The following is a 20,064-nucleotide window of genomic DNA, read 5'->3' on the forward strand; positions in this document are numbered from 1 at the left end:
GTGATCGCAACGTGCCCTGTTGCGCACCCTCTTGAAGCTCCCAACAGACATCGACAATCTCGACTAGGGATCTTACATCACGATCGACGATTTACGTATTTGCCAAGCGTTCCGTTCGCTACGGCTTCTCCAGCAATTACCGACTCGTAGTCTACAGGACAAAGACACATATCCTCTTCAACTTCACTCACGTCATACGCATCATCCAGATAGCTCCTTTCCACCAATAAGTGGGCTATCGCTATCGTTATCGCCGTCGAATGCCTCATCGCCGTATCATGAAATTTAGCCAGGGTGCTACTGCGACTTAATTATATTCACCGATAATAATCTCTCACGATCGAACAGCATTCCTTCTGCATGTGTCACCATCCCGCTTGGTCCGTCCACGATCTATATAAACGGCACCCAAACTCGGTCCAAATACCATCCTCAACGTTGCGACCTAGGGAGGTCGAGTGAGCTTCGAGACGGCCGGTCACAAGTCGAATGAATGCAACCTCTAAACCCCTTTCTGGCCGCCTTCTTTAAGAGCTCCCTTCCCAGCCAGTGCACCCCAGTACATCACCACATCCTACTGGTTCCGTCAACGGATGTGCTTCTCACATTCCGCGAGACCGAGAGCGGGAGCGCCCCTGCTGAGGTCATCGCATCGGAGGACTTTCTCGCCAGTCATGTTCTCCGTGTGCCATCTCCAAATGGTGTCGCAGGAGGCAAAGATGGTGCCCAGAACTTGAGGGAGGTGAGAGGAAAGGCAAAGCAGTTTACAACGCTTAACGGCAAGAGTGTGGTCATCAAGGACGCTTTCATATACAGTAACAAAGGTGCGCAGCCAAGAACTGGCGAAAAGCAACATTATTAACCGAGGATAGGCTTCAAAACACTCGCCCAGGCCCAGCTTCTAAACGACATCGTCTTCTACCCCGACGTCTTCGAACCACGGCAATGGCTTCTCTACTATATATCGAGACCCCTTGTGGGCGTCTGGGAGGAGAACAAGATTACACCGGCCATCTTGGTCCCCGGTGTACGAAAGCGCAGGATTCCCGACCAGAAACATACACCAAACGCCGAGTCGACCGAAAACACGGCTCCTCGAAAGAAAGACATCAAGAGCTTTCACGACCTCCTGAACAATTTCCCCATGATTGCGCGCCAAATGCAACCCGGCCTTGAAAAGTTATTCGTCGAGTTCAGCAACGTCTTCAGAAGTCCACTACCTCCTCCCCCGTCAGCCGAGCATATTCCAGATCCTCCACCGAATGGGTCTATCAACAATGCTGCAAGGCGGGCGCGGTCCAATAGCGCATTGGCAAGCACGGGCGACGAGAGCAGATTGCCAGTGACGGAGAACTTCTATGCTGAGGACGACGAAGATATCATGAGAGCGTCTCTTGAAACCGCAGTCACAACTGCGATCGATCTCTTCCAAGGGGTCGACAAACAACAACTTTCTCTTCTTGGCGCAACGACTGATCTGACTGGTCCTCTTGTGGAGAAATTGATTGAGCGTTATGTCACAGAAAATGTCCACAGTCAACTTTGGCCGAGACTCAATGCACTGAAGAGACCTTATGATCTGGAACTGGAAGCAAAAATCAGAAAGATGCAGTTTATCGATATTTCGCAACTAGGCATTGCTATTGATGGTGGTTCGAAGGCGAAGCATGACCTCATCATTCAACTAGGACCGGCTGTTGAGGAATTCAAGAAGATATCTGCGGCCACTTGCCCTCAAGTCATGCTGGATCTTCTATTATCAACAATCAAGATCGTGTCCCGCTTGACGGATTCCTCGAAACCTCAGGCAGCTTCATCTGATGCATCCTCGGAGAAACCCATCATGACCATCAACGCGGATACCTTGGTCTCATTCTTGCTCTATGTGGTCATCCGATCACAAGTCAAGCAGCTACAGGCCCGCTTGATTTACGTCAGGAATTTTATCTTCATAGACGACGTAGACAGCGGCGAGTTGGGCTACGCGCTCAGTACGTTCGAAGCAGTGCTGGCTTATCTTGTTCTTGACTCGGCCGGCTTGAGGCGAGCCAGCAGGAGAAACAAAGCCCTGTGGGACGCGGCGAGGACAGGAACTCTGGACGACCTTACAAAGATAATGGAACCTGGCTCGGGGGCTGCTGATGATGACGAGCTGTCAGAATCACCTACGTCCAGCCGTCGAGCATCTACAGTGTTGAATCTCCAAAATGACACAAGATCGACAGGCCCGTCAAGATCTAGAAGATCATCACTGCGTCTCTCTTTTAACGATCCGTCACCATATGAACACTATTCTCATGGTTCGGGGCTGAGCCATGTATTCCCCTTCCAAGCAGAGGGTGAGGACGAAACACACGCACACGACTTTTCTATACCAATACGACGAGTGAAAAAGGTGGCGATGGACACCCGGAGCATATCAGGCGATTCCGAGGTTTCATTCCACTCTCGCACGGGGAGCGTTGGGACCATCGGCAGTGCTCTGGAAGGGGACATTTCAGTGAACCGATTATCGCAGACAAACAATTCCTTTGGAGAATCAGTTCTAATGATGGCCATCCAAGCTGAGCGTGCTGAGACGCTCAAATACTTGCTCTCCTTGACCGATTATTTCTCTCCCTCTTTTGTTCTAGATGACATGAACAACGAAGATACCACCTTGCTGAGTGCTGCCATACAATTAGGCAATGCTCAAATTATAGATTTGACACTCGGGTTTATCATCACATCGACAACTCCTGAGCAATTAGTTTCATATCTGGCACAGCAAGACATTTGGGGACGTAGCTGTGCTCATTACCTCTTCAATGCACCGTCTTTGATCACTAGAATCGGGCACCTAATACCTTGGCGACAAAGAGACAAGAACGGGCAAACTCCGCTCTTCGCTCTTTGTCGCTCTTATGATCATAAGAACTATCTGGAAATGGTGGAAGCTGGGCTCAACGCTGCAGCTGCAGCGCAACATGATGGAATGCCACTCCATATTGACGAACATGTTGACAACAAGGGCAACACACTTCTTCACATTGTCAGCAATGCGAGTCTTGCCATGAACATACTGCAATTTTGTGATGTTGACGTCAATGCGACGAACGATAAGAGGTTCACAGCGTTGATGGTAGCCAGCAAGTATGGCAGATACGACATGGTCCGTACTCTGTTCGCCGATCCAAGAGTGGATATCGGGGCAAAGGAGATCAGAGGCCTCACGGCAGTTGAGCTGGCGAAGGACGACGACGTACGGAACAAGATCGATGATCTCGCCTTGTTCAGCATGCCCCCTGGGCCAGATGCACGTATCACTGGTGTGGTCAGGGCATTCTTCGTGGAAGATGCAACAGTGAGATTGGTGTTGAAGTCAGCGGCCCCGACGGATCATGATAGTTATACGGTGACAACGAGTCGTCGCTCGCTGTCTGATTTCGAACATCTCCCTACCCTTCTGGCGCTTGAAAATCCAGCTTCGTGGATACCGTCACTCGCCGATGTTCGCTCTCCGTTCCAAATACCGTCGAAGCCATCACGAGCCATTCTGCGAGACATGCAAGCTCGGGCAGACTGGTTCTTGAAGATCATGCTAATGCACCCAACTTTTGCCACGCACGAGATGCTATGGGAGTTTTTCCTGGTACCAGAATTGCAGTTGGATATGATGGAGCAACGGACACTCCTCAAAACAGAAGCGAGGGCAGAGAAAGTGCGAGATGAATATGAACCTGTGGAGGACGTGAGGGAGGTGGAGCAATTTGTCAATCATGCGCGAGAAATGATCCGGAGCGTGAACTACTCGACTAAGAGTGCGACCAGACGCGCCAACAATCTCGGACTCGTCGCTGCAGGTACGTACACTGGACGAGCATCGTGACCCAATGAATCTGTGTGTGCTAACAGATGGCCAGACATGTACGATTCTTCGGTGCTGCTTCATCGAGCTGTTTCAACGCTGCAATTCCTCCCTCCGAGATACATAGATGCGTTTGAGACGTATGTGCGATCCATCGTCCCCACCCAGTCAAACGCGCAAGCAAACCTTCACTCGTCATTCCTGGCTCTGCAATCTACGGTTCAGGCACTGCTGGCGTCCCTGTCTCGGCCACCCTCTATCATTTCTCAGATGAGGGCGGCCAAGCGTGAGGCCGACAGAAACTTTAATTCTCTTAACAAGTCGAGGTGGCCGCTGGGTCTCCTGGATGATACTAGACAGCGATTATATGATGAAAAGGAGGAACGAGCACGGAAGTCTCGGGAAGAGGCCGCGAATCTTGCGAGGGAACTTAGATATACACAACAGACAGTGGCTGGAGAACTAGCAGGGTGGCAAGAACTACATGAGAAGATGGGCCGCCACGCCATCCGAGAATTCGTAAGGGGAATGGTTGTGCAGGAGAGGATGAAGCTGGATGGTATGCTGAGAGCACTACGCAAAGTAAGGTTGCCTGATACGATTGTGGTGGGTAACGGGACTAGAACACCAGGCCCGTCACAAGTGAAGGAGCCTGAAGCAGTCGAGATGGGTGAGAACGGGGATAATGGCGAGGCTTGATGGGAGGGTAGTGTTGAGTGTGGATACGATACCGGTGAACTACAATCCATGAGATGAATATCAAGCATATCCATCCATACATACAACACCACGAAGACGCGTGATACGGCGATGGGAGATAGAAGAGACGCGTCGAGTGGCGGTGGAGTACATGTCCCTGATGCCAGGCTAAAGCTGATCTACATGGGTTGCACGAAGCGAGGAGGGGGGGCTGGTAAGGCAGATACACAAACCGACGAGACCAGATGAGATGAGATGGATGGATGAATACCCTCAGCTGGTGAAAGAATTTTTAGAAAAGTTATTCGTGTCACTTGTATCAAGTGTATTTCTTACACTAACGAGCTATTCTTTTTAATATGTCCTATAACAGTTGGCTATTTGGACAGAGTTCGGCATAGACGTGTATAGACACAACACTATTGGAAGGAGATGGCAGATAATTGTCATTAAAGTAAAACGCAGAGATGATATCCAAGAAAATACAGAGGCTCTAGGGTATTGAATATGAGTTGAGTGGTGGTACGATGATGAAGCAGTGTGTACCTGGCATCATGAAGTCCACCACGGGAAGCAAAGTACACTACGGAGAGGCACAAGAGACATTGTCGCACCGAACACAGGGTGCTTGCGAAGGTGTAAGGGTTACAGAAGAGGGAAGTGGGGCGAGATACAAGCGTGGACGTGGTCGCGTTGATCAAAGAAGGCGTTTTAGCGAGAGACTAGACTAGGGACCAGGATAGAGGATAGAGGATGAATGGCCAAAAGTTGAATGAAACATGAAACAAGAAACGGCAAGACACGCGGGAAAATGCAGCACGTCCACGATAGTCTGCAGCAGATACTACCTACCTACCTTACCTACTAAAGTAACCTACAGTGCCTACACGCAGTAGCCTCTCCATATTCTGGAGCCCCAGGTCAAAGAAACACTCGCGATTGTTAGTGGACGCGATGGCTATTGGCTGACGGCGCGTGGGATCCTGGCGCGTCGATAACAGCGAATGAGAGACAAGAACCAGGTCGCGACATTGAAGCTCGACTCTCCAAGAGAACAGGTTGAGGCTGTGTAAGTCGACATGGGGAAGAGAAGAAAAGAGAGACGAAGGAAGAAATCTGGTGGATCGAGAGCAAATTTCCGTAGCCGCGGAGAATGGTGCGACGATGGGCTTTTTAATATTAACACTCACTCACTCACTCACTCACTCACTCACTCAATTTGGCTGTGGGCGTATTAAGCGCCCGTTAGGTAGAGACAGCTAATCAATTAAACGCCCGGCGGTTAACGGCAGCGGACAAGGCAAGGGCCAAGGCCACTGAAACCACGCAAGAGGATCTGCTTCTATTCTGAGACTTGGTTTGAAAGATTGAGGCTCATGCTCATACATACCTACGTATACTCTTCTAAACGCCATGTATGAGCCGGGCTGGGCTGTTTTTATGGTGCTACTCTACGGGAATGTTTTAGATTTGGACTCCGGGGGGCATGGCGATGACCCTGAAAATGGAGACAGACGGATGAGATGGTTGTCCCTCGCAACGAGGAACTGGTGTAAAACGCGGTAGTAAATAGAGTCTGGGTGCAGAACACGCTCTGGAGAGGAATATCGCGACTTGCAGAGAGTCGCGTTCTGGTGTTGAGCTGAACCGAGCCACGAGTCTCGAGAGAGAGAGAGAGAGAGAGTCAAGGATCTAAAAATGAGTCACAAGCGCTGGGCCATTCAGCGGCCGGGCTCGTGCATTGACAGACCCAAGCCGAGAACCATGATCCTTGGCGATGATCATGACGCCTGGGGTAGGTAGTATTACACAGTGCATCGCGGCTCTCGCACTTACATCCTCGCCTCTCCAAAGCGTGGCGCTTACAGTGTCAATACGCATCCGCCAATCATGCCATGCTGTGCCATGACCTCTACAACTTAGTCTACACCTCGAAATCGAAGCGCGTCCGCGATAATTCTCTGCAGAGACAGACGATGGGGACGTGTTTCAGATTCTTCTCTTCCTCGTGTTCCCAATGAGAGACAAGGTGTAAAAATGTTTCTTGTTTCGTGGAGAGTCAAGGGCGATCGGATGGGTCCTATGCCGGAGCCCACAGCCGTCAGCCGCCCATCGCCAACCATTGTCCTTGTCTGCTTCATCGACAGCATAAGAAGACGGCCTCGCCCTGGGTCTCTGGTTCCCTTTCCTCTATTTCTATCCAGCATCCTTCATCGTCGGCCTGTCTTTTACCAATCATCCCTAATATCATCCTAACTCTCCTCTTTTCCATCTATTGTGATCCGGTATCACTATCATCATCACTATCATCATCAGATCAAAAAGCTTCACAGCAAAACTTACAAGTCTCGCTGGTTCTGAGACTACACTCTAACGAACTCCCAAAAACTTCCGGTTTCATCTCGACCTTTTTTTTCACGGAGCTGGCCTCCTCATCCTTGTTCATACACTTATAGACTCTCACTAATACTTCTTCCCACATCATGTCCACGTAAGATATTCCCACCAACCACCACCAAAGACCATCCATTCACTATACATATTGCTAATACACTCTCAAGAACTCTGGCTGTCGATATGCCCTTCGACTTTAGCTTCCCCTCAGCCTCTATCGAGCGCACAAGTCCTCCTCCCATGTCAACTCTGCCCTTTGACCAAGCTTTCCTCGACATGGCCTATGCTTCAGCTTCAGCTACTGCTGCTGGCCATATCTCTGGCCACTCTCGCTCATCATCAAAGGCTTCAGTCTACTCTGCCATCTCAGCCGAGTCAGACCATGACTCTCTCTGCTCCCGTCTCACAACGCCTCCTCGTGCTTCATCAGCTGTTCGCCAGCATGGCCCTCTTCTGCTGCCAAAGATTCGCTCTCAAGACCAAGATATTGATGCCACTCCTTGCCACTATCGCATGACTACTCCTCCTGCTCCCAACCCTTCTCGTCACTCAAGGAGCTACACCAACCCCGAGTCTCTTGCCATCGCCTTTGACACTCCTGGCTCAGTCAACACAAGCTTCTCCAGCCAGCCTGATGATACTCTGTCTGCGTCACTCCTGACATCTCCGGCCGACTTTGCCACTCACATCTCTGCCTCTCACTCACGCCGTGCTTCCAGCCTCGACGCCACCACAATCGATCGTTATGGCTATCCTACCTATCGTCAGATGCCCTCGTTCGTTCCCGTCCCTCAGCAACAGTCTGACTATGGCTTCTACGACTACAGTCCTCGTGCCCAGTCCCCTCTAAGCCTCACTGCCACTCCGGACCCTACTCCCAATACCAACCTTCTGAGCTTCCTCACCTCTCCCAACCCAGCTGCGTCTCTGGTCCGCCATATCTCGTTCCCCGTGCGAGATGCTGCCACTAAGCATTTTTGGTGGGATGTTCGCAACATTCGCTCTTGGTCCTCTTTTAACGCATCTGCCATTCTTTCTCTCCCCGGTGCCTCTCTTCTTCTTACCAACCCTGTTCCCGCTCCTCTGCTCCCCCAGCCTACTTTCGCATCTCGTCACCCCGAGACTGAGACTCAGCTTCACTCCATCTACGCCTCGTACTATCTCCCCAAGCTGAACTCAGCTTTGGCCATGTCGTCAACTCGCCCTCTTCACCTTTCAGTGCCTCCCAAGACTGCTGGCATGAACGATCTTCTCTTTGTCGCCAACGCTGCTGGGGAGTCTGCTACTGCTGCTGCCATGTTTGGTGGCAAGCCCACTGCCCGAGTTGTTGGTATTGTCCGTAGCTTCGACCGCTTCAACACTGGCATGCGAGTTGAGGGCAACATCAAGCGTGTTGAGTATCTCCGTGGCCTCTCAGCTATTCACCACACCATGCGCGAGCACGGGTGCCGCTATGGTTTCATCTTTACCGAAATTGAGCTTGTGCTTGTCCGCAACGGCACTGCCAACACTCCCTTCTTCGGCGATCTCGAGGTCACATCAGTCCAGCTCGCTGCCTCTGCCCCTGAAGGCGATGCTTCAACCCTTCCCCACGAGACTCCCCTCACTGCATGCCTTGCCCTCTGGGGTCTCTGCCAACTTGCTGCCGACGACACACCCACCGGCCATGCCCACTGGCGTGCTGAGATCGGTGCACCCGCTGAGGGAACTCGCCGTAAGGCTCAACCCCGCGACTCCTGGGTTCCTCAACCCCAGCTGGCTGAGAAGCGTGAGGCCAAGAGAAGTCGTGGATGGGTGTGGCCTGAAGATGCCATTGGCCGCAAGGAGCTTGGAAAGCGAGGTGTTCGATATGGAGGAGTCTAAGGGCCTGGTGCCTTTAGCAGGATGATGAGATGATAGATGATGGATGATTGGAAAGAAAAGACATGATAATGAATGAATGTGCGAATTTTGTAATCAATTTAACATTTAATTAAAACACTTCAACATCATATTGACTGCATCATGGTGATATTAGCTCCTAAATGAGTACGAACCAACACGTCCAACGTCTTTATAAGAACAAGTAAGCAACTTGGATAAGTGCTTAAAGAGAGGCCTTATTCCATTCACTTACACGCCTGTCTATAATAGTTAGGCGTGCTTGTGCAACGGATGGCCATATCACCTTGACATTCCACAGTACCCAGCAATACACTTCAGAATAAACACCATATGTATCTCTTATACAACTGAAATGAAAAGCACACGTCTTGGCGTAACCACATTCAACATTCAGGTGCATGGTTGCCAAAAGAAGGCGTTATACTTTTTCCTCTATGCTTGACCCATGTACATAAACCAATCTACTCAATCAGTTTTCACAACAAAAAAGCCGTCATCGTATAGGGGTCAGTACATCAGTTTGTGGCTCATTCGAAGCACTGAAAACGCAAGTTCGAGTCTTGCTGACGGCAAAACAATTATCTCTTTTGTCATTTTTTTGCAAACCATTCTTGTTTTTAGCTTAGTTTATTAGATCTGATTGATGCCTTGTTATTTCGTGCAGTTTTTTCTGCCCCTCCCTCTTAACCCTACTATCGTGGAAGATAAGAGAATCGATGATCAAGCTGGAGTGGGATGCTGCCCCGAAGGATGCGGCACCCTATACGGAATTTAGAGCAGTTGACAATATAATGCAGCTTGCTTGCCGTGTTATATCGCTGATCATATACTCTAGATAGTCTGACAACTCTAATGTAATAGACCGTGTCCAATGTGCTGAATTGTCTGAGGTATGTCTATACAAGACAAATAGCGATGCTGTTTGAAGTTCAACAAAACGAAAGTGTTGTGGAACTTGTGGCTGATGCTGCGAATGTCTCCTCAATTCCCATCATATCTCCAAGACGTGAAGCTATTCATTACAAGCATGTTACAACAGCACGGCAAGCTGCACATACAATATCATACATAGGAAGGGGTATGTCAAACCCTGAAAATTCTCAGCGTCTGGGAAAAGTCATCAAACATGTAAATTCATGGGACACAAAGTTGATCTTCATCACATCATTGCATTTGACTTTTTTCTGTGGACTTAAATACGCCTGGTGATATCGAGAGCTTAGCTCTTGGCGGCACCAGCCTTGATGTGCAGAATATCGCCATCCTCGACGACATATTCCTTACCCTTGGTCATGATCTTGCCCTTGGACTTGACCTCGGACTCGTCACCGAGCTCCTTTAGGGTGTTGTAGTTGAAGACGAGAGCCTGGATGAAGGTCTTCTCGAAATCGGTGTGGATGACACCCGCAGCCTGAGGCGCCTTGGTGCCAGTTCGGATGGTCCACTGTCGAACCTCATCAGGTCCGACAGTGAAGAAGCTGCCAAGCTGAAGGGTCTTGCGCATCTGAAGAATGACCTTGGGCAGAACAGATTCGGCACCAACATTCTTCTGCTCCTCCTTGGCCTCAGCCTCGGTCTCGAACTGAGTAAGACGAGACTCGTAAGAGACGGAGACGGGGATGAGAGGGTCGCCCTTGGCGTTCTCGTTGATCCACTCGACAATCTTGGGAAGATGCTTGTTCTTCTTGCGGATGAAGTCCTTCTCGGACAAGTTGACGAGATAGACGACGGGCTTAGCAGTCAGGAGGAAGAGAGGGTTGATGACCTCAATCTGGATGAGAATGTCAGCGAGGGTTCTCATAAGTTTCTTCAACATGAACATGTGTAAAAGATTTGCAGTCAGAATAAAGTTTATCTCACAATGCCTCTAGCGTTAATAGGTGAGGCATTCGACGAGCTGGGTTATAGATTCAGGCCTTATGGCCTTTTGTCATCAGGAAAGCAAGATGTGTGGAGCGGAAGAAATAGAGAAAAAAAGTCTTACCTCCTTGGGGCCCCAGGTGCCCTTGCGGACATCCTTGCCCTGGTTGAGCCAGTCTAAGATCTTCTCAATGGTTTCCTGTTCTTGCTTGGCCTTCTTCTGCTCCAGAGACTGGCCACCCATACGGGTCTTCTTCTTCTGGTTCTCGAGGGCCTTCTCAACGAACTCAATATCCTTGAGTCGCAGCTCCTCGCTGATGATGTCAAGATCACGGGTGGGGTTCACGTCACCCTCAATGTGGATAATCTCGGCATCATCGAAGCAACGAACAACCTGGAAGATGGCATCGACGGCGCGAATGTGCGACAAGAAAGCGTTTCCAAGACCAGCACCGGTTGATGAGCCGCGGGTCAGACCGGCGATATCGTAGACGGTCAAGTTGGCGGGAACAACGGACTTGGGCTTGTACTTCTCGACGAGCCAGTCGAACCGGTCATCGGGAACGACGACGCGGGCTTCCTCAGGGTCGATGGTGGCATAGGGGAAGTTCTTGATGCTGTCAGCACCCCGATACTAAAGACGGCGGATGGCGAGGGGGCTTCATACAGCTGGGTTACCGAGGTTAGACTTGGTAATGGCCTGGAAGAGAGTAGATTTGCCGACGTTGGCCAAACCGACCTGGATTATGGTTAGCACGTGGCATACATCATCGATAGAATATTGTCACGCACAATACCACTCTTCAAGTTGTTTCCAGGCCTGCCCAGAGGGATCTTCTCCTCAACGACTTGCTTCTTAGGAGCCATCTTGCGTGACTTGGCGTAGTTACGACGTTGAACGAAGAAGACTAGACCGAAGCGTGTGGATGGAACGTGTCCAACAGCTGCAGAGCTTGCTGCGCGGGGTGCAAGAGGAGGAAAAGAAGCGAAGAAGATGGAAGATTTGATGGACTTCGTGGTGAAGTGATTCAGGTTGGCTAGTGCCAACCTTGGACGGCTTCGAGAGCGAGAGCGACGACGAAGGGAAAGGGAAGAAAGGGAAGTTGAAGAGAGAGAAAAAAGATTTCTCTTTTTATTTTCCGCGAGCCGAGCTTGGGGAGATGAGATGAGAATTTGTTCGTGACCCCACCTTGCTGGGGTTTAGAGAGGTTGGGCTGTGCCAAGATTCTTCGGATAGTGGGAAAAGGTAGTTCCGGCTGGAATTTGAAGACGACGTCATTGGCTGACGAAAGCAGCTTGGCCTAAAGGTACCAAGCCGTGCGCAGAAGGACCCTGGATCCAGGATCTAGTGAACAGGCACAGTATGTCACAGAGCTTAGGCCCTGTGGTTTTAGGTGTCCGTCTTTGGAAATGCCTGACCTGAGTTACCTGAGGTTACCTAAAGTTTAGTAGAGAGTAGGACAGAGGCAGAGCAACCTACCTTACTTACCTAGAGGTTTTGGATTTCGCCGCGCTTGATCTGACAGGAACGACGGGAGCTCAGCCGGGCCGGCCAGTCCGATTCTTTCAGTTATTTCCTTTCTCCTTCACTTCTATTCATCAACCTCTCAAGTTAGAATATTCATCTTCTCTTTATGCCCCGGGATTCTTTGTCTTGCCAAATTGACGCCTACGAACACCAACCTACAGCACTATATAAGCCTTATCAGCCTACCATTTCCCCAGCTCAGCCCCGCTCACCCGTCAGCTGCAAACCCCAAAGCTTCGAGCCACTTGACGGCGCAATAGTTGCAGTGTCTGTATCAGCTTTTGCATGATGCCGCGTCACAAGAAGAGCTCTTCGGTGAGCAGATCTCACCGCTCAACATTATCTTTATCCAAAACTGAGATCACTATACATGTCTATGATCTACTGCCGGTAAGTGAAGTCGCTCATACTCATCTCACTAGCTTTCATGAGCATGACGCTGATACGTGCGGCATGACAGCCCGGCCGATTATCGTCGGTATTGTGGACAGTAGGCGCCTCACTACTTCATTCGGGTGTCGTGATCAACGGGAGGGAATATGCCTATGGTGGGCATGATAAAAGAGGCCTCACAGGTGTATACTGGACAAAACCCCGGACCGAACCGCCCGGAGGCACATTTCGATGCGAGATCCTGCACGGGTTCACTCTCGCGACAGAAGACGAGATTAATGCGACTCTACAATCTGCCTCTGAAGAGTTCCTGGGCACTTCATACAATCTTCTGACCAAGAACTGCAATCATTTCACCTCTTATCTTTGCAAGCGACTTACAGGACAGTCAGGCCCAGCATGGTTAAATCGTGCCGCCAGTATCGGAGTTGCGCTCCCTTGTGTCGTCCCTCGGGATTGGATTGAACCACCCGAATACGACACCAGCGAAGGTGCACTGTTGGACGATTACGACAATTCGAACGACGACAACTCTCATCCGTTGAAGAAAGCGACGGACCCCCATCTGCTAATGGAAGAAAACGATAGCAACGAAGATGACGAGTGGGATAGCGCGGAAGAAAGACGACGAGGCGGTAGCGGGAAGGGCAAGCAAGCCCTCCGCGATTCCGCCGGCCGCCGATTACCACCAGCTGAGAGGGCCATCCGATAATAGAGTATAGATGAGGCTGTGGTGTTAAGTGGAGTTTGGCGTTTCGAGGTACCGTTTCCATGGATTAGCACGATACCAATGATTTTACTATCCAGGAGCAGATCATTCGTTTGGGAACTTGCAAGCAAAGCAAGCTGTGTCTTGTTCATTTGTATAGTACAAGTCGTACAGAGTATAGTACATTCACTTTCTCAACCTCCGCGGCGAAGTGATATTCTCATGTGAACATTTTCCCAAAAATGTGCCCCAATTCCAATTCCAATACAAAATTCCAGACTTTTATAGACGTCTAGGCTTTTCGCTCCTGGTACCACCAAACTTGATTCTGGTCGAGTCGGCTACACGGACAATCTTGTCTCGTAAGACCTTACCCTCGGGGCTCATCAGAACCTTCAGAGCAGCCTCTCGTCCCTGACCGAAGCCTCGTAGCACAATCTCTAGTCGGTTCATCTTCATGGGCCAGCCGTTGTGGATTAATCGCTCCAGGACATACTTGGTGAGGGAGTAGGCGGAATCGAATAGACCACGGCGAGACTTGCGGAAACCAATGTTGCCGGCTGACAGAGAGATAATTGGTTCTCGGTTGGGCTTGGTGCAGGTGATATGGGTATTGTGCTTGTGAGAGTAGATGTGGAAGTGGTATGGCTCGAGATCGTCCTCCTTTGCCTCGGCCTGTCGACGGGTATCTCTGGATAGTGGGCTGGTATCGATATTGGAAGACTTGTCAAGGGTCTGGAAGACAAGACTTTGGGAGAGGTTGGCCATGGCATTGTTAGAGGAGGGTTTCGTCTTGGACGTCTCTGAGGGGCCGTAGATGTTCTCTAACAGCGAGGCCGTGCTGGGTCGGCTGGATGCCCTTCTGGGTCTATCATCGCGGTTGGAGTTTGTCTGGGAGATGGAGCGAGCGATTTGGAAAGACGACTTCGGGACGGTTGCTCGGGAGGATTGAAAGAGCGATTGCGCCGCGAGGCGACTTGCCAATGAGCGACTCATTTTGTTCGCATTTGCCTGGACCTGTCGTCAATTGATGATCTGCCTCTGGCAATTTTTACTCGCGGCTGTAAACTTCCCCCACAGGCCGGGGCTGGACGGGGAGCAATTCTACCGAGGCTTTACCGTCTCGGTGTTTGTCTTCCTTGACTTTCCGCCCCCGGACCGAGATCGCAAACCAAAATTTCGTCCGGGAATTCCACCACCTTCCACCGTCCATCTCGGCATCTCTCCAAACCCACCCGCTGCCTTTTTCCTGGAGGGATTTGTCTCCTTGTGTTGTCACAATAATGAACTCCCTCGCAAGAAAGACGGCCTCCTCGGAGCTCGCCTTTTCGCGGGCTTCTGCTCATGTCTCATCCGCTGGCAGATCTCCCGCCTACCGAAGATTAGCATCCCAGCTCTCTCAGAATGCCTCCAACAACGGTGCGAGGCAACAAAGCTCAGTGCTTTCCGGTTCAGTTCGATCGCCATTGAGGTCTTCTTTTGTCCCCGCCGAGCTTCGTTACTCCCCCACTTATACCGCTCAATCTCGTCTCTTCCACCTTTCCAGCCGCTTACACCAGGAGAAGCCTCAAACTGAACAAAAACCCTCAACTGCTGCACCTACCGACGCAAAAGAGAAAAAGCCTACTGAAGCTGGCGCCGAATCTGAGGCTAAGCCCGAGGAGGAGCAATCCAAGAAGACCGAGGATGGCGAGAATGCTGGAAAGGAAGGAAAAGAAGAGGCCGAGGGTGAGGGTGAGGGCGAGGGCAAGGATAAAGAGAAGAAGAAGGAGGATGCCCCTCCCCCTCCTCCTCATGGCGACAAGACCCCCTGGCAGGTTTTCATGGAGACCATGAACACCGAGTTCCAGAAGTCGCAAGAATGGAACGAGTCGACCAAGCAGATTGCTGCGTCTGCTAATCAATTCGCCGAGAGTGAGGGTGTGCGACGTGCTCGTGAGGCCTACGAGAAGTCCACTGGCGCTGTTTCTTCAACTCTTGGAAAGGGTGCCAAGGTCACTGCTGGTGCCATTGGCAAGGGTGCTTCTTGGACTTGGGATACCTCCGTCGTAAAGGGTGTTCGCAAGGCCGCTAATGTCACGGGAGATGCCGTGGACAAGGCCACCCAGCCCATCCGAAACACAGAGGCTTACAAGAATGTCAAGAATGTCATTGACGATGGCAGCTCTTCACGATACGGTGGCTGGGTCGAGAAGGAGGAGCGCAGGAAACGCCGAGAGGCACTCGACAAGCAGCGGGGTTACAAGGCGGCTGCACCTATGGAAGAGGACATTAAGTAAGTATCCCTGCAATCTCTCTCATTTGAATCTGGCCTAACAAGAGATAGCGCTGGCACGAGTGTTACCGTTCACAAGGACGCTGCTTGGAAGGAGGCCTGGAGAGATTTCCGCGACCAGAACAAGTATGTGCAAGGACTTTTCAGCTTGAGGGGCAAGTATGAGGAGTCTGAGAACCCTCTTGTATCGACCGCTCGAAGCATCACGGACCGTATCGGAGGCTTCTTCGCCGAGAACGAGACTGCCATGGTCATCAAGAAGTTCAGATCCATGGACCCCAATTTCCAGACAGAGCCTTTCCTCCAGGAGCTTCGAGAGTACATTCTTCCCGAGGTGTTGGACGCTTACGTCAAGGGTGATGCCGAGACACTAAAACTGTGGCTTTCTGCCGCTCAGTACTCTGTGTACGAGGCTCTCACTAAGCAATACCTACAGGCTGGCATGAAGTCGGACGGAAAGATCCTGGATATTCGAAATGTCGACATTCTACGAGCTCGCATGCTTGATCCTGGTGAGGTTCCTGTCTTCATCATCACCTGCCGCACGCAAGAGGTTCACGTCTACCGCAATGCCAAGACGAACGAGCTTGCTGCCGGTATGGAGGACAAGGTGCAACTGGTCACTTATGCCATTGGTATCACACGAGTACCAGAAGATGTCAACAACCCCGAGACAAGGGGCTGGCGTCTGATTGAGATGCAGAAGAGTGGGCGAGACTGGTACTAAAAGAAACAGTCATTTTAACGCGGCGTCAAGGGGTTGGGGATCTGCCTTTGTTGGATACCTACGTGATGAGAAGGGATCGAAGGCGAACACGCGAGCATCGCCTAATGTGTGTTAATTACTGTAAAATATGTTCTATCATGTGAAAATATCTGGGCGGGCTCTCGACACGAAAAAACAACAACACCAATACTACCACGACACAACACAACGTACAACTACCAAACAAAACAAGCATTTTCTGGAGAATGGGTTTGGGGCTGTTAAACAGCAAAAAATGACTACTACCACGCCGCTCTGCTTGCCTTGGGACGAGGTTCTTTTTATGTATGACTATGGAGGGGAACTGGGGCATTGGGCCGGGCATCATTGGTGGGAGGAAGATGGACTTATAGACATGTTCAAAAGTTGCCTTGGTTTTCAAGGTCGGTGCAATCTATCTAGGCGTACAGCCGAAACAGTTCAAACAACCATTGTCCCGTCCCCTAACAAAGTGATACCTGCTTGCACGATTCAATATTGTATAACAGTCCCGTCCTATGGCCACTCATGCTCCCTGGTCGACTCGTCTCTCCTTTAAGATCCTTCTAACCTCCATCAGCTCCTTACCCAGCAAATTCTCACCCCACGAGTCTCTTGCAGCATCTGCATCTGCAGCTTTAAACCCAATGCCCCAGACCGAATCAAATGGACTGGCCTCGACAAGTTCTCTATCACCCGTGTTGACCAACATATCTGCTAGAGAACCATCGATGGGCGAGTGTAATGAAATTGATTGAGTTGCACCAGGCGTGCCTCTCTTGAAACCCTCCTCCGTGATAGCACGTGTGAACTTGAGGATGTTGCCCTTTCGGACTATGTCACGTCGATGCTTCAGCCATAGTGTTTCGTCAAAGTTCTTCACCTGGCGGCCGAGAGACTTGACTTTTCGTGGATTGCCTGTCTTGAGGACCTCAAGCGCGGTGGCTTCGTCGTTGAATAGGATGGCCTTTTGATGCATCATGTAACTTGGAAGATGTCAGTCGACCTTGAATAGTGTATCTGTAGAAGTGAAGGGACTTACTGCTCTGCTGTTTTGTACGTCTTTCTCTCATCCTGATCATCCTTGAAAGGACAATAATACCATTGTGATAGATACCCTGTTTCTGGGTCTGTTTCACGCCAGAAATATACTGGGCCGGGATCTGAAGTTGTAGCCATTTTTACTGAGGCGCGATGAATAAAGATCCGAGAATTAGGAGGAAGTCTTGACGAGATTGTGTGCATTTATATTTTTCATTCGAGTTGGAAGTGCAAGCTGTGACCGTGAATGAGGCTGTGGCTGAGTATTGGCAGTTGAGTCAGACGGGGAAGCCAAGGTTGACTTTCTTGCCGTGGCTTTTTTCCAAATTCGGCTCATAGAAAAGGCATACAACAGCTGTAGAGAGTTGAGAAACCTATATTATTGTTCTCTTTGAAGCTGAAGTGCCACGATAGTAAAGAGATATGTAACGAAAGCTGCCTTAGAGGGACATGTATCAGAGATGTCCACCACTGTCGTGTCCTCCGTTTTATATCGGCAACAATAGGATGAAACCAACTTAAGCAAAGATGAAAACAACTGCAGACAGGCCACTTCGTTTTGAAGCGTATTGGTATGTGATTTGATATGGCTTTCGGTGTGAGTCATGCATGACTGGATGTTGATGGGGTTTAATACTCATGGCAGAGAATGGCCAAGAGCGTGAATAGTGAGGTATCGAGCAAATGATGTATTTGAGAATATAGATACGAATTAATCACAAGTCGACTTACATTACATCGCTGTCCAGCATGTACATCTCCTATAGGCTCCATATGAGCAAACCCGGTAATACATACATGAGCCATTGTTATGACCACTTGAGCTAGGTTAAGTGACCCAAAAGCCTACGTTGACCATGTCACTCCACACAAGAATAATGGTTATTGATATGCAAGAGAGATTTACTAGGATTTGTATAACTCAAAGCCCGTCGTGGTTGACAAACTTCCTGGCATTATTGAAGCTGGTATAATGTCAACTATGATTCTCTCTGTCATCCAACGTCGGGGGCTTGGTGTAGGGGGATCACGTTCGCTTTGCATTGTTTCGAATGCCTGCGAAAGGTCGGGGGTTCAAATCCCTCAGCCTCCATTTTTGTCTTCTACACGTAAAATAATCCTTTTCGCGAACGTCTTTTTGCTTGCTGTTAACAAACTATCGGATAAAGAAGATCAAAAAGGAAACCACTGTATAACTGTGGCTGTGTTTGAAGCTCTTAAACTCAGGCTATGAGTGATGTTAACAGCGGCGAAATCACCCGTCTCCAGCATCGATGATGGTAACTAGAAGCTTTGAATCAAGAGGAAACATAATTTTGTAGTTACAATGAGGCTTCACTGCCCAATTCTCTCGCCCTGGTCGCTTCAATCAATCCGTTGACTTCTGAGCTTCATACTCTGTACCACGACTGTATCTATGGAGCTCTGGCCGAGTGTTCTTTGAATCATGGCAACGCAGTGTCATGAGAAGAACAACCCTTGGTACTGAACCGTGATCACGCCAGCTTCGGGTTTGAGCAATACCTGTCAAGACATAAACTAGGTACCTAGTTGCCGGAAATATTGCCGGAGGCTCCGAAGCCAACTCCCGTCCAAAACGCCGCGCCGGAGCACAAAGTGGGGGAGAACCCCAAGGAACCACCGGGAGCTACGGGGCGACCCCATCACTTACTTTCTTACCTCTAACAAACACCTTCAATCGACCATCTCGGCTCAACTCGATACTCCAGTCACATCACAACACTCAGAGACACTGCAAAGATGGAGCACGTCGAGCAACACATGGCTCAACAAGCCAGCCAAGAAAGGTATGGCATCCCGCCTCTGCTCTCTGAGTTCCGTCACTAACTCGTCCCAGCGCTTCCCTCTTCACACCCCTCAACCTCATCCTCCTCAGCGCCGTCCTATACACAACCTACTCCATGCTCCGCTCCTCGCCACCTCCATCTCTCCCTCGCGACGCGCCCTCTACAGTCTTCAAAACATACAATCCCCACACTCTTCTCCCCTTCAACGGCGAGGAGGATCGACCTGTCTTTCTTGCTGTGCGCGGTCGGGTTTTCGACGTCTCGCCTGGTCGTAACTTCTACGGCCCTGGTGGCCCTTACAGCAACTTTGCCGGTCGGGATGCGAGTCGAGGCCTTGCGTGTGGAAGCTTTGATGAGGACATGTTGACTAAGGACCTGGATGGCCCGCTTGATAAGCTGGAGGGACTCGATGCGGAGCAGATGGAGGCGCTCCAGGGCTGGGAGGAGAGATTCTTGGAGAAGTACAACGTTGTTGGAAAGCTGGTTTCTGTGCAGGACTACGAGTCCCAGAAGGCTTAAGAGGCTAACTACCAGAGATTCTTGAGCATTACGATCACGAAGCATATCTTGGGGCAAAAATCAACATGATGGAACATATCAGGGTGCATGAGCGACTCGCATTCCTTCATTACTATAACTATAACAAAGAAAAAACATCCCATCTACCCAGTCAGGGCGATCAGACACATATCCATCACTCTATCCCGACCAGTTGCCTCAACAAGTCCTGCCCTACCCAAGAAAGTAATAAAAAAAGCGTAAAAAAAGCTGGGTTCCACCTAAACCTAACTCCGTGCAATGCCTCCTGTACATTTTTGCGTGAAAGCTACGCAATGTGTCCTGGATCAGAAACCAAAAACACTATGTATATCCTGTAAAAA

At 50.1% G+C, this 20,064-nt stretch overlaps 8 protein-coding genes across 8 annotated transcripts; 5 read left to right on the forward strand and 3 right to left on the reverse strand.

Annotated features, from left to right (window-relative positions):
• Positions 1–493: 493 nt before the first annotated feature.
• Positions 494–4,546, forward strand: FSUBG_10046 (VPS9 domain protein; the record flags this gene model as incomplete). The annotated part of the gene is made up of 3 exons (XM_036674585.1): positions 494–824; positions 873–3,842; positions 3,903–4,546. 3 exons carry the CDS (start codon positions 494–496, stop codon positions 4,544–4,546), a joined length of 3,945 nt encoding a protein of 1,314 aa, XP_036534477.1.
• Positions 4,547–7,029: 2,483 nt separating this feature from the next.
• FSUBG_10047 (uncharacterized protein) lies at positions 7,030–8,803 on the forward strand (the record flags this gene model as incomplete). Its single annotated transcript, XM_036674586.1, has 2 exons — positions 7,030–7,037; positions 7,108–8,803. The coding sequence occupies 2 exons, from the start codon at positions 7,030–7,032 to the stop codon at positions 8,801–8,803; spliced, it is 1,704 nt and encodes a 567-aa protein (XP_036534478.1).
• A 1,240-nt stretch (positions 8,804–10,043) lies between these two features.
• Positions 10,044–11,551, reverse strand: FSUBG_10048 (GTP-binding protein; the record flags this gene model as incomplete). The annotated part of the gene is made up of 4 exons (XM_036674587.1): positions 10,044–10,631; positions 10,809–11,294; positions 11,352–11,423; positions 11,477–11,551. 4 exons carry the CDS (start codon positions 11,549–11,551, stop codon positions 10,044–10,046), a joined length of 1,221 nt encoding a protein of 406 aa, XP_036534479.1.
• Positions 11,552–12,500: 949 nt separating this feature from the next.
• Positions 12,501–13,317, forward strand: FSUBG_10049 (UPF0326 domain protein; the record flags this gene model as incomplete). The annotated part of the gene is made up of 2 exons (XM_036674588.1): positions 12,501–12,602; positions 12,673–13,317. 2 exons carry the CDS (start codon positions 12,501–12,503, stop codon positions 13,315–13,317), a joined length of 747 nt encoding a protein of 248 aa, XP_036534480.1.
• A 279-nt stretch (positions 13,318–13,596) lies between these two features.
• On the reverse strand, positions 13,597–14,310 carry FSUBG_10050 (37S ribosomal S11; the record flags this gene model as incomplete). The annotated part of the gene is made up of 1 exon (XM_036674590.1): positions 13,597–14,310. One exon carries the CDS (start codon positions 14,308–14,310, stop codon positions 13,597–13,599), a length of 714 nt encoding a protein of 237 aa, XP_036534481.1.
• A 287-nt stretch (positions 14,311–14,597) lies between these two features.
• Positions 14,598–16,316, forward strand: FSUBG_10051 (mitochondrial import MPI1 precursor; the record flags this gene model as incomplete). Its single annotated transcript, XM_036674591.1, has 2 exons — positions 14,598–15,589; positions 15,641–16,316. 2 exons carry the CDS (start codon positions 14,598–14,600, stop codon positions 16,314–16,316), a joined length of 1,668 nt encoding a protein of 555 aa, XP_036534482.1.
• A 544-nt stretch (positions 16,317–16,860) lies between these two features.
• FSUBG_10052 (uncharacterized protein) lies at positions 16,861–17,513 on the reverse strand (the record flags this gene model as incomplete). Its single annotated transcript, XM_036674592.1, has 2 exons — positions 16,861–17,320; positions 17,377–17,513. The coding sequence occupies 2 exons, from the start codon at positions 17,511–17,513 to the stop codon at positions 16,861–16,863; spliced, it is 597 nt and encodes a 198-aa protein (XP_036534483.1).
• A 1,623-nt stretch (positions 17,514–19,136) lies between these two features.
• FSUBG_10053 (DNA damage response protein) lies at positions 19,137–19,702 on the forward strand (the record flags this gene model as incomplete). The annotated part of the gene is made up of 2 exons (XM_036674593.1): positions 19,137–19,183; positions 19,234–19,702. The coding sequence occupies 2 exons, from the start codon at positions 19,137–19,139 to the stop codon at positions 19,700–19,702; spliced, it is 516 nt and encodes a 171-aa protein (XP_036534484.1).
• Between the last annotated feature and the right edge of the window lie 362 nt (positions 19,703–20,064).

The sequence above is a fragment of the Fusarium subglutinans genome (assembly GCF_013396075.1).
Source record: "Fusarium subglutinans strain NRRL 66333 chromosome Unknown NRRL66333_c0000166, whole genome shotgun sequence".
Lineage (NCBI taxonomy): Eukaryota > Fungi > Ascomycota > Sordariomycetes > Hypocreales > Nectriaceae > Fusarium > Fusarium subglutinans.